The 13,692-nt window shown below is 36.9% G+C and overlaps 1 protein-coding gene across 1 annotated transcript in view; it reads left to right on the forward strand.

Annotated features, from left to right (window-relative positions):
* CANX (calnexin) overlaps window positions 1–13,692 on the forward strand; it is a 32,221-nt gene that overhangs the window by 7,179 nt on the left and 11,350 nt on the right. Inside the window, exons 2-8 of the mRNA XM_057708698.1 lie at window positions 9,096–9,272; window positions 9,540–9,613; window positions 10,050–10,108; window positions 10,578–10,719; window positions 11,162–11,243; window positions 11,748–11,940; window positions 13,289–13,478. Coding sequence (XP_057564681.1) covers window positions 9,099–9,272; window positions 9,540–9,613; window positions 10,050–10,108; window positions 10,578–10,719; window positions 11,162–11,243; window positions 11,748–11,940; window positions 13,289–13,478 — 914 coding nt within the window. The 5' untranslated portion in view covers window positions 9,096–9,098. The remainder of the gene's footprint in view (window positions 1–9,095; window positions 9,273–9,539; window positions 9,614–10,049; window positions 10,109–10,577; window positions 10,720–11,161; window positions 11,244–11,747; window positions 11,941–13,288; window positions 13,479–13,692) is intronic.

Here is a 13,692-nt window from a genome sequence, read left to right on the forward strand (position 1 = left end):
TGGCTCTCCTGGAGGTCTATGCCTGTAAGTAATTTGTAATTTGGCAAGACAGGAATTTAAATGGGCCCACTGTGAGACAGTTTGTGGCACTAAGTAGCTTAGTCATGAGTTAGACGTCCACCCAGCACTTGCACCCTAGCTCAAAGGGACACTGCTGTAGAGTTTAAGGTAACAGTCTTGCACCGATAAAAAATTAGAGAAAATGGCTCTTGGAAGAAAACCAGGAAATGAAGTGCTCCAAGAAAATGGTGGCTTTCAAGCAGAAAGTAAAAGTATGGGAGAAACTGTGCAATAATGGCGTTCAGGAATATGAGAAATCTTGCACTAGAAGAGCTAATGTAGCTTAGTGAGCATGAACTGAAGTAGAAGAGACTTTTAGAAAATGTGGTAAATGTTTCTTTCCTGCTGAAAAGTGTTACTGGGTTTAAAGGTACATAATTTCTTAATTCACTTTTATTACTGAGCATTCTGGGTCTAGGAATCACTTGCTCTGTGGCTTTGGGGAAGTTGGGGGTGGGGAAGGTGTGCTGTTTGTTTTTTAAAAGCATTATTGCTTTGTTGTTGAGCTACTTGTTACATATTTCATATTGATAATCTTAGAAATAGTGGATGACAGCAGAGAAATACGCTCTCTGCTTAGGAGTCTGTAAATGTTAAGACAAATGAGTTTTAAAGAGAGGAAAAAGCTTCTGAAATCTTCTTAACCATTAAAATATTTGAAAAATAATTTTGTGTTCCTGAGACAAAAGCAGTATAGAATTACTAGGTAAGATAGTGGAAGACAGGAGACTTGGCCTCTGATCCTGATTCTGCCAACAACTGGTTTTTGGCAAATCAATCTCTTGTACCTCAGTTTCTTCTCAAAAAGGAGAGTTAGACTAGATTCCAGTAGTATATTTCAGCCCTAAGATTTTTTTGACAGGAAGGGGAGATAAACATTTGATACATAATAATGGAACATCCTTTTTTTAAAAAAATTAATTTATACAGAGTAGTTTTAGATCTGCAGGAAGGTTATGAAGGTAGTAGAGTATTCCCACATAACCCATACCCAGTTTTTGCCATTATTAACAATTTAACATTAGTTAGTACATTTATTATAATTAATGAACGAATATTGATAAATAATTACCAACTGAAGTCCTGTTCCATGGTACCACATTCCATTTAATCATCATGCCTCCTTAAGCTCCTCTTGGCTGTGACAGTTTTTTAGATTTTCTTTGTTTTTTATGACCTTGACATATTTGAGGACCACTGGTCAGATTATTTTGTAGAATGTCCCTCTGTTGGGATTTCTTTGATGTTTTTCTCATGATTGGAGGGAATACGGATTTTGGGGAAGAAGACCACAGAAGTTAAAGTACTGTTTTCATCACATTGTATCAAGAGTACATACTATCAACATGACCCATCACTTTTTTTTTTTAAAGAACTTTTATTGAGATACAGTTAACAGACAATAAACTGCATATATTTAGAGTGTACAATTTGGTATCCCAGTCTCCTAATTCATTCCCCACCAACCCTCCCTGCTTTCCCCACTTGCTGTCCATATGTTTGTTCTCTACATCTGTGTCTCTATTTCCGCCTTGCAAACAGGTTGATTTGTACCATTTTTCTATATTCCGCATGTATGTGTTAATATACGATATTCATTTTTCTCTTTCTGACTCACTTTACTCTGTATGACAGTGTCCAGGTCCATCCATGTCTCTACAAATGTCCCAGTTTCATTGCTTTTTACAGCTGAGTAATATTCCATTGTATATATGTACATCTTTTTTATCCATTCATCTGTTGATGGACATTTAGATTGCTTCCATGTCCTGGCTATTGTAAATAGTGCTGCAGTGAACATTGGAATGCATGTGTCCTTTTTTTTTTTTTTTTTTTTAAATTAATTAAATTGGCTGTGTTGGGTCTTTTTTGCTGTGCACAGGCTTTCTTTAGTTGCGGTGAGTGGGGGCTACTCTTCGTTGTGGTGAGCGGGCTCCTCATTGCCATGGCTTCTCTTGTTGCGGAGCATGGGCTCTAGGCATGTGGGCTTCAGTAGTTGCAGTACATGGGCTCAGTAGTTGTGGCGCACGGGCTTAGTTGCTCCACGACATGTGGGATCTTCATGGAGCATGGATCAAACCCGTGTCCCCTGCATTGGCAGTCGGATTCTTAACCACTGCACCACCTAGGAAGCCCCCATGTGTCTTTTGGAATTATGGTGTTCTCTGGGTATATGCCCAGCAGTGGGATTGCTGGGTCATATGGTAACTCTATTTTTAGTTTTGCAAGGAACCTCCATACTGTTCTCCATAGTGGCTGTATCAATTTACATGCCCACCAACAGTGCAAGAGCATTCCCTTTTCTCCATACCCTCTCCAGCATTTACTGTTTGTAGATTTTCTGATGATGTCAATTCTAACCGCTGTGAGGACATACCTCATTGTCGTTTTGATTTGCATGTCTCTAATAATTAGTGATGTTGAGCAGCTTTTCATGTGCCTCTTGGCCATCCGTATGTCTTCTTTGGAGAAATGCCTGTTTATGTCTTCTGCCCATTTTTTGATTGGGTTGTTTGTTTTTTTGATATTGAGCTGGATGAACTGTTTATATATTTTCATGACCTGTCACTTTTGATGTTGACCTTGATCACCTGGCTGAAGTAGTGTTTGCTAGGTTTCTCCACTGTCAAGTTCTTTTTTTCCCCTTTCCCATACTGTGCTCTTTGGAAGGATATCACTGTGTGTAGCCCACATGTAAGGAGTGGGGAGCTACGGTCCACCTCCTTGACAGTGGAGTATCTGCATTCGTTACTTGGAATATTTCTTCACGGGAAATTTGTCTCTTCCTCATTTATTTATTTACTCTTAATATACTGTTTATATTGTATAGATTCATGGGTGTTTATTTTATACTTTGGGATATAATCCAATACCACTTATTTTATTGCTTGTATTTTTCCAGCTTTGGCCATTGCTCTTTCTTGTGTTGCTTTGACATAGCTCCCATCATTGTGGGTGTTTTGTTTGTATTTTAAACACTTCTTCGCTTTCTGGCACTATAAGATGCTCTGGGCTCGTCTTGTATATTTCCTGCCCTAATCCTCGAATTAGCTAAGGAACCCTGTCTCCTTTTATTGGAAATGATATTGGAAACCAAGATCCTTGGTACTGGGTATATTTGTTGCTACTGGGGTGTAGGAGTTTCTTGTATGCCCTCTTAGCTGACAGAGCAAGGAAACACATGTGTGTATGCTAACTGGTATATATGCACATATCTATAAATACATCGCTGTGTAACCCTCTGTATATTAAGATAAACAGGAATTCATACTGTAGTCTCTAACTCTCATCCATTACCATGTGGATTATTTTAGCGTTTTTTCCTTGTTTATCTGTAGAATTCCTACATGCAACATTGAAAGTGACTCCCATCATCCATTTACTTAGCTGTTCAGTTCTGATACACATGTATAGCAGTATCCAAGTTGTTAACCTGAATACTCACGTGAAACAACTTACTCAACTTCAACAGTGCTTTTGTACAGTCTGGTTTTACAGACTCCACTCATTTCCAGAGTTACTTAGGTTAACATCTTTTCCCTCAACCCCTTTCAGTGAGGTTGTTTCGTATATTTGTAGTACAGTTAGATTGTTCTGTCACATCTTGTGTGCTATCCTTGGATTACTCAACCTCTTCAATGATTTCTAAAAATTTTCACACATCAAGGTTCATTCTTTGTGCTGTAAAGTTTTATGGGATTTGAAAAATACATAGTGTCATGTATCCATAATTATAGCATCATACAGAATGGTTTCACTGCCTAAAAAAATCCCCCGTGCTTACCTATTCAACTCATCCCTCAACCACTGATTTTTTTTTTTTTTTTTGTATCTTGGTATCTAGAATTTTGCCTTTTTTGGAATGTGATCTGCTTGGAATTATATAGCATGTAGCCTTTTCAGACTGGCTTCTTTCAGTTAGCAATATGCGCTAAAGATTCATCCAAGTCTTTTTGGATTGATAGCTCATCATTTTTTTTTAATTGAAGTATAGTTTATAGTTTATTTACAATGTTGTGTTAATTTCTGCTGTACAGCAAAGTAATTCAGTTTAGATAGTTCATCTTTTAATTTCTGAATAATATGCCATTGTATGGGTTTACTACAGTTTGTTTATTCATTCCGCTACTGAAGAACATTTTGGTTTCTTCAAATTTTGGGCGATTATGTATAAAACTGCTATAAAGATTTGTGTGCAGGTTTTTGTGCATTTGTAAGCTTTCAGGTCAGTTGGGTAAGTACCTGAGAGCATGATTGCCAAATCCTATGGTAAGTCTGTAGTTAGCTTTGTAAGGAATTGCCAAACTATGTTACAGAGTGGCTGTACTATTTTGGATTTTCACCAGCAATGAAATGGGAGTTCCTGTTGCTTCAGACCCTTGCCAGTTCTTTGACTCTTAGCCATTCTAACAGGTGTATAATGGTATCTCGTTTTAATTTGCATTTACCTGATGGCAAATGATGTTTGGTCTTTTCATATGCCGTCTGAATATCTTCTTTAGTGAGGTATCTGTTTAGATCTTTTGCTCATTTCGTAATTGGGTGGTTTGTTTTCTTTCTTTTTTAAAGATATGTATTTACTTATTTTTTAAATTTGGCTGCACCGGGTCTTAGTTGCGACACATGGAATCTTCATTGTGGCATGCAGAATCTTTAGTTGAGGCATGTGGGAACTAGTTCCCTGACCAGGAATCGAACCCTGGCCCCCTGCATTGGGAGCTCGGAGTCTTAACCACTGGACCACCAGGGAAGCCCCTGTTTTCTTACTTTTGAGTTTGTGTTCTTTGTACATTTTGGAAACCAGTTTATTATCAGCTATGTATTTTGCAAATATTTTCTCCTAGCTTGATTTGTTTTTTAATTCTCTTAAATTTCTTTTATAGAGTTGAAGTTTTTAAATTTTAATAAAGTTCAGTTTAACCAACTTTTTCTTTCATCTATCTTGCTTTTTTTTTTTACTTTTTTTAAGTCTTTATTGGCGTATAATTGCTTTACAGTATTGTGTTAGTTTCTGCTGTACAACAAAGTGAATCAGCTATATGTATGCATATATCCCCATGTCCCCTCCCTCTTGAGCCTCCCTCCCAACCTCCCTATCCCACCCCTTTAGGTCTTCACAAAGCATCAAGCTGATCTCCCAGTGCTCTGCAGTAGCTTCCCACTAGCCATCTATTTTACTTTTGGTAGTATGTATATGTCAATGCTACTCTCTCACTGCATTCCAGCTTCCCCTCCCTCCGGTGTCCTCAAGTCCGTTCTCTGTGTCTGCATCTCTATTCCTGCCCTGCCACTAGGTTCATCAATACCATTTGTCTAGATTCCATATATATGCGTTAGCATACGGTATTTATTTTTCTCTTTCTGACTTACTTTACTCTGTGTGACAGACTCTAGGTCCATCCACCTCACTACAAATAGCTCAGTTTTCATGTATCTTACTTTTGATGTCGTATTGAAAACTCATTGTCAAACCCAAGATCACTTAAAATTTCTCCTATGTTTTCTTCTAGAAAGTGTAATAGTGCAACATCCTTTTTGGACTCCATTTGATATAAAGAGTGTGGGTAGGAGGATTGAAATGAGGGCAGATTTTGTTTCTTGGTAATGTTGGATTTTCATTAATGAAGTGGAGAATTAAGATCACCTTAAAGATATATTGTCTTGAATTATTTGTGTGACCAGGTCTTTAACACAACTTGGAATGTTTGGGCTGGCTTAATAGTGGCTCTTGAAACTAGACCTGTTTACTGTAGCATTTTCTCAGGGGTATTGGCAAATTACAAATGTTAAAATAGCATATGTAAAACTAGCAGTGGCTTAGGCTCCTAAGCGCACAGCTGTGAGAATGGGTTTGTCGTGGTTTGGCAGTAGTGGTTCCTCCACAGCTTTAACAACCCTCTGGATAATGCGAAAGTTAGCAGATATGTGCCTAAGACTTCTTGAACAGGAAGAACCAGGTCCTGCAACTCAGGGTGTAGGGGAAATGGTGGTGGAGGGAAGGGCACGTCCTGAAGTTTGCTGGAGACTCCCTATCTCTGTTGTTCCTGACAGGGATGGTAGCCTTCTGCTACCTGAAAACTTTCCGTTTCATTGGGTCATTTTGCCTCCCTCACACAGATGCCTCTTTTCCTGGGGTCCTTGGTCCACCAACCTGGGCTAGCTGTTCTGCAATTGCACTGTCCCTCAGTAAACCCTAATCCCCTATTCCAGACCACTCCCATTAGTGCCCTTTCTGTCCTGTCTCTGTCGCACCTCCTCAGCATTCAGCTACATTTTGGCTAGTGTAATAGAAATATGGGATTTGAATCCTTTGACTCTCACTTATTGGTTGTGATAATGAGTAAATGATTGGGTTATTTTCATTTCACTAAGTGTTAGTTATTAATGTGTAAAGTAAAACAGGGGTAATACCTCAAGGGAGGTTTACGCGAAACAATGTACTATGTGAAAGTACTTTTGTAAACTGGAAGACAGAGCACAAATTGGTTATTCATAAACCCTAATCAGTGGTTCACAAAGTGTGGTTCCTGAGCTAGCAGCCTTTGCATCCCCTGGAACTTGTTAGAAATGTAAAGACCCAGCCCACACCTACAGAATCAGCAATTTGTTTTAAAAAAAAAGAACCCTGATGGCATGCTCAAGTTTGAGAAGCACTGCCTTATAACATTATACTCAGCCTAAGGACAGTTGTATTAGTGGGCTTGGACTGCCATAACAATACCACAGGCTAGGCGGCTTAAACAACAGAAATTTATTTTCTCACAATCTAGAGTCTGGAAGTCCATGATCAAGGCATTGGCAGAGTTGGCTTCTGGTGTAGACTTTCTCCTCGTCTTGCAGAGGGCCACCATCTCATTGTATCCTCACATGTACTTACCTCTGTTCACACTGACTCCTGGTTCTTTTCCTCTTCTTGTATAGACACCAGGCCTATCAGATTAGGACCCCCTTTTTAACCTTAATTACTTCCTTAAAGGAACTATTTCCAAATATAGTTACATTGGGAGGTAGAGCTTCAAGGTATGAATTGGGATGGGGGGCCACAGTTAAGCCCATAACAGCAATATATCAACAAATTAAAAATTATTGAGAAAAAAAAAAATAAGTCTTACCTTTTCTAAAGGTAAATAGCTCATCTCCTTGATTAGGTTTTCGTTGAGCAGCAGTGTTCCAACATCAGTACTTAGTCCTGATTAATCCATTGGTTTTGTGCTTCACTTAATTTCTACTAGGCTTACCACATTTTGTCTTTTAAAAAGTTGTAATAATTTTATGCATATATTGTTTTAGCTATGTTTTGAGCTAATTTGGTTTTGTAGCTTATCCCTGGGAATCCAACTACCATTCATAGCATTGTTTCTGTGAGAACTTGGGAGTTGTACAGAGTTGATTTAGATAAAAAGTGTTGAATCAACCTGTTTTGGGTTTTTTTTGGTTTTTTTTTTTAATTAATTTATTGGCTGCATTGGGTCTTCATTGCTGCACATGGGCTTTCTCTAGTTGTGGAGGGGGGCTTCTCTTCGTTGTGGTGCGCAGGCTTCTCACTGAGGTGGCTTCTCTTGTTGCGGAGCACAGGGTCTAAGTGCACGGGCTTCAGTAGTTGTGACACGCAGGCTCAACAGTTGTGACTCGTGGGCTCTAGAGCACAGGCTCAGTAGTTGCGGCACACGGGCTTAGTTGTGCCGCGGCATGTGGGATCTTCCCAGCCCAGGGATCGAACCCATGTCCTCTGCATTGTCAGGCAGATTCTTAACCACTGCACCACTAGGGAAGTCCTAACATGTTTTGTTTTAGAGAATCCCTTGTAGTTGTAAATCAAAGCAATGTTGCTATGTCATTGTATATTATTTTGGTGGTAGAGATTAGAGGCCTTTCCAGTGAATAAATGATATTACTGATATTTCTGAGTATATAAGAAACCATAGCAGAATGTTGACATTGAAAGTTTCTCCTAAAAACTAATACCAGTCCTAGGAAAGGTTATGACTGATTTTACTTAGCACTTTTATTTTCTGTACTGCCTAAATGCTAAGCATTTAGGAATCCAGTGAACTTTACCTTCTTTCATTTTGTGAAAACAGTACCCAAGATATGTAAATAGAAGAAATACCACCAAATGATACATAAAAATCTAGTTCTACTTAAAGGATTGTGGAGTTTTTAAGGAATTAGGCATTAAATTCAGCGTTGGAATAAGTTGATTTACAAGAGACCCCCCAAAAAATTAAGCTGTTTTCTTTTTAAAAATCTTTTTTATCATAGTAAAAACGCTTATAAGATTTACCACCTTACCATTATTAAGTGCAGTGGCATTAAATACATTCACATTGTTGTGCAGTTTTCACCTGCATCCATCTCCAGAACTCTTCACCTTGCATGAATTGAAACTCCATCTACAACCAAATCATTTTGTGCATCCATGCGGCTCAGTTTTTATATCTTAAGATTTGTGGTTTTGGAAAGAGGACTGACTACCATCCATGACAGTCTTATACAATACATAAGGCACTTAAAGGCTTAGAAAATAAGAGATAAAAATAGCTGGTTGTGGTTTAATACATTTTTTTTGTCGAGTCTTAAAACACTAATTTAAAACCATATCTTCACTTGATGATATTTAGACAAGAGCAGCAGCATCTAAATTGAGTCTTTAATGTGAGGCTAGTTAGCTCTTGTGTTGTTTCATTATAATGTTTTAACTCATTTAATCTGTAAAAATGGCTTTGTCCATTGTAAAGCTCTTTACAAATACAAGAAGTTAGTTTGTGTCTGAACACCCTAAATCTATGTAGCCGACATGATATTCTATATGGGGACAATTGTTTATGTTTGAGTTTTATTTTGAAATTTTTCTTGGAATTGAATCTTTTAACTAACTGATTTTAGGAAAACCTCTTAATTATTCTGGTTCACTTTCTTCATCTGTAAAATGAAATGCTCACAATAAAGTTCTGATTTGAAAGCCTTGATTTTAAATAAGGGAAGGGTTAGTGGTCTTTGGTGATACATTTATCTGTACTCCTTTTTATATTTAGATCATGGAAGGGAAGTGGTTGCTGTGTGTGTTACTGGTCCTTGGAACTGCTCTTGTTCAGGCTCATGATGGACATGACGATGATGTGATTGACATTGAAGATGACCTTGATGATGTCATTGAAGAGGTAGAAGACTCAAAACCGAAGGCAGATACCAGCACTCCGCCATCCCCAAAGGTTTGAAGTGGTCTTTGAATCTATTTCTTTTGCCTCTTGAGATAATCACAGGTAAATTTTGGATGCTTATCACAGGGAAAGCAAAATTTGGTACAATTGTTACTGATCTCTGTCAGCCTTTGTTATATTGTCACAAAAATAAGTTGTATGGGTTGAATTCAAGGGCCAACAATGAAAGTTTGAAAGCAAACCACGAGAATAGATCCTATTGAGAAAGGATTATTGCTGAATATTTCAGTTCTTAATTCATTTTTATATTTAACACAGGTCACCTACAAAGCTCCAGCTCCAACAGGAGAAGTGTATTTTGCGGATTCCTTTGACAGAGGAACTCTGTCAGGGTAAGTGTTTCTTAGGGGAAAAAAATCTTAGAGGCAGACATCATATAGATAAGATGGAATAGTAGATTCCTTTTTGGATATCATTTTATATAGTGAAATGTCTAACTATTGTATATCTTCAGTCCCACTTAGAATATGTGGTTCTTGCTTCCATTTCTGTTCCCTTCACCCTGTATTTTGTTCTTTGAGAAAGTTTTTTTCTCTTGAGTCTTAAAAAGTGAAATTATTTCATGGGTTTGGTACTTTTCCTTACAGGTTTTTGAGTTGAGTACAATATATTATCACTACTTGAATAACATTTAAAAGTTGAAAGTAGAGTGGTTAAGTAGGCTAAGAAGAGCTGGATAATTCCTGTTTTTATTATTATTTACATTGTTTCTTTTTACAGGCCAACTATAATTTGAATCTTAATTTTGGGGGTATGTCTTAATTACAGGTGGATTTTATCCAAAGCCAAGAAAGATGACACTGATGATGAAATTGCCAAATATGATGGTGAGAGTTGCATTTGATTTAGATATAATAGAAGATTGAGGTTTGATGTGTTTCCATAGTCCCTCTCAAGACTAGTTTAAAAGGAGTGTGTATACATTTTAAGATTTTTCCTCGGAAGTTTGCTATCTTTGTGTGTTCCATTATATTTTATAGGGTTAGACCTGTTTAATGTTTACTTTATACCATAAGATGGAAATATAATTTTATTACCCATGGTGCTGTATTTTGGAAGTGGAAAGTCTCTTCTAGGCATTGGTAAAATGAATGTACTATAGATTTTTAAAAACCATATCCTAATATTCATCAGTTATGTGTGTTTAATATTAATAGGCCAGGTCTCATAGGTAAATGGAACATGTTAAACATTTGTCAGTGTGATGGATTTGCACAATTTGGAGTTTTGTTTGTTACCATTTAAGGAACTTCAGAGATGTAGTTAGAGAATGGAACCTTTTTTGTTGTCTTGCAGGAAAGTGGGAGGTAGATGAAATGAAGGAAACAAAACTTCCAGGAGATAAGGGACTTGTATTGATGTCTCGGGCCAAGCATCATGCTATCTCCACTAAACTGAACAAGCCCTTCGTCTTTGATACCAAGCCTCTCATTGTTCAGTGAGTGAAACGCTTGATAGAACCTTTCTAGGGAAAGTGAAGACATTATATTATAAAACTATTACTCTATGTAAAAAAAAATTATGAGACTAATTACATGCTACAATAGGAATTTAGGGTGTAGTGTATTTAAGCATCCTGTAATGTAACATTTTTTTTATGTCTAATAAATTATTTTAAAATAAGTCAGCTATTTTTCCTCCTGATAAGCATATGAAATTCTGGATTTTACAGAAAGTATTTACTGGGAATCTGCATTAAGATTTTATTTTCTTTTGCTTATTTATTTTTGGGGGGTTGGGTGGACATAATGATAGAAGATGGAACCTTCACGTATGACCTGTGATAAAAACATGTGACCAAATGGGGGAAAGGGGAAATAAATTGAGAAATTTAATCTTTCAAAATGCTGTATGGTTTCTGCCTTTCTCTCTGAAATTAGGTATGAGGTTAATTTCCAGAATGGAATAGAGTGTGGCGGTGCCTATGTGAAACTACTTTCCAAAACCCCAGAGCTCAACCTGGTAGGTACTTCCTATTTCTTTATGTGGCCACCCACAGTTACCTTTTAAGAATCTCAGGGAAAAGGAAAGAAATTTTTCTAAAGACCTGTGAAAATAAAGACCTTCTCTCCTGCTGTTGAACTATTTTGGAGGTTGCAAATATTGACTTTGACATTATTGTGCTTTTTATTTGAAATGTAAATTTCAAAGCTGTTCTGTAGTATCCTTGGTTTCCGTCCTGTGTGATTTTTAGTTTTAGCAAACTCATTCTTTGTTTTATGAAAGAAGCAGTAACTACCTAGGTATATGCACTATTTTGTGTTTTTAAGCACTTTCATACATTCTTATCTAGAAATTTCCTGGTAATTTCTGGTTATTCCTTCTCACTGGTATCTATACAAACCTCGTAAATAATAAACTTTTCCTTTAATAGGGCACTATTTGAGATTTTATGAGGACATAGCACACTTTTGAAAGGTTGCTTTTCAACACTGTGAGTTACTTAATCCATTTTTGTTTCTGAAGGATCAGTTCCACGACAAGACCCCTTATACGATTATGTTTGGTCCAGATAAATGTGGAGAGGACTATAAATTGCACTTCATCTTCCGCCACAAAAACCCCAAAACGGGTGTATATGAAGAAAAGCATGCCAAGAGGCCAGATGCAGATCTGAAGACCTATTTTACTGATAAGAAAACGCATCTTTATACATTAAGTAAGAAAAACTATTAATTAATTTTTGGGTTTTATGACACTACACATTTATCATCCATGTAATTTAAAGATTATAAATCTACAAATAAGAGTCTGTTGACTTAATATCAGTGGTGAGAAGAACTTGATTTCTCGGCACTGAAAGAAGCGTCTCTTCCTTAGGTTGAATTGAGAACTAGGGTTTGAAACAATTTTAAGAATAAGCTTGTATGTCCCATAAAGAGCTTCTTTGTTTGATCCTCACCCCTCATTTCCTCCCTTTGTTTCTTTTCTTGTTGAGGGGACAGTTAAGCAATAAAGACATACAATAGAAATATGTGTACAGTTTTTTTTCAAAGTATCTTTTAGTTGAACTTGTTTGGGAGTTGAGTTTAATCATTTGGACATTGGAATGGGTTTTTTATTTAATGAAGCTTTTCTTGCTGCTTTGAGATCACATATAGACATGCCTCTTTTCCTAAAGAATGCAATAATAACCTTTTTTCTTTATAACAAAAGTAATACATATTTAGTATAGAAATTTAAAAGGAAAAAAAGCAAAAAAGAAGACATTTAAAATGATCTGAAATATCAACATTGTGGTATGTATTTGGCCAACACATAAAAGCATGAGGCTCTTTCTGTGAGAGTACATATCATTGATAATATTGAGAACCTTCATTATCATTGAGTCATTGAGGATAGCAGCATAGTACTCTATTATCTTCCATAGTATTCTGGACGTGCTGTGACCTAATCAGTTGCCTGTTAGACATTTAGATGTAGGATCCAGGCTTTAGCATAATTCACACTTAAGGTACCTTTATGGATTTAAAATTGTCTGCATTCTTCACTGGATTCCAAAAGTACAACCTGAGTAGACAGACACATGGTTTAATAAATGAAAAGTTTGTGTAATTTGAAATTTTGGCAACACAGACAGTGGTAATACCAACTCAAAAAATGAGGAAACGGGCCTTTCTACTGGGGGACAGTTATAATAAATAAACTTATTTGCCTGTTGACTGGTGTGTAACCATTTGTGTCGAACCGATGTTGCATTAGTTTATGTACCTTTGGTTTTGTGATGTTTTTAATGTTCATACATGGAATCTTTTGGTGTTTTAAAATTTTACTTGTCATTTATTTTAATTCCTACAAACCTGAAGAACTGACATTTACGATTTACAGATAAGGAAAAGAGTACTAACTTGCCTAAGGCTCCATGACCATGTTCTGACTCTAGCGCCCAAGGTTTTTTACTCCATGCTTCTGCTTTCTGTTAGAAACATGATCTTTTGTGTTGTGGTAAAGAGAGCTTGGGAATGAGTGGCTAACTAACGTTTTAAAATTCCATTTAATTTTTTCAGTCTTGAATCCAGATAATAGTTTTGAAATATTGGTGGACCAATCTGTTGTGAACAGTGGGAATCTGTTAAATGATATGACTCCTCCTGTAAATCCTTCACGTGAAATTGAGGACCCAGAAGACCAGAAGCCTGAAGATTGGGATGAAAGACCAAAAATACCAGATCCTGATGCTGTCAAACCAGATGACTGGTGAGTCTCTGGGACCTGTCTTTGAATGTAGTGGAGCATTTCATATAGTCCATGTAGCTTGAATAATCAAATGGTGGTTGAAATCTTATAATTTGAATAATCTGTGATGCAGTCTAAATGTTAGGGAAAATGTAGACTACTATGGCTGAAAATTGTAGTGACCACCTAGTGATCGCTAGGGCCATTGTGACCATCTGGACTGCCTCACACACCA

Source organism: Hippopotamus amphibius, chromosome 15, assembly GCF_030028045.1.
Source record: "Hippopotamus amphibius kiboko isolate mHipAmp2 chromosome 15, mHipAmp2.hap2, whole genome shotgun sequence".
NCBI lineage: Eukaryota > Metazoa > Chordata > Mammalia > Artiodactyla > Hippopotamidae > Hippopotamus > Hippopotamus amphibius.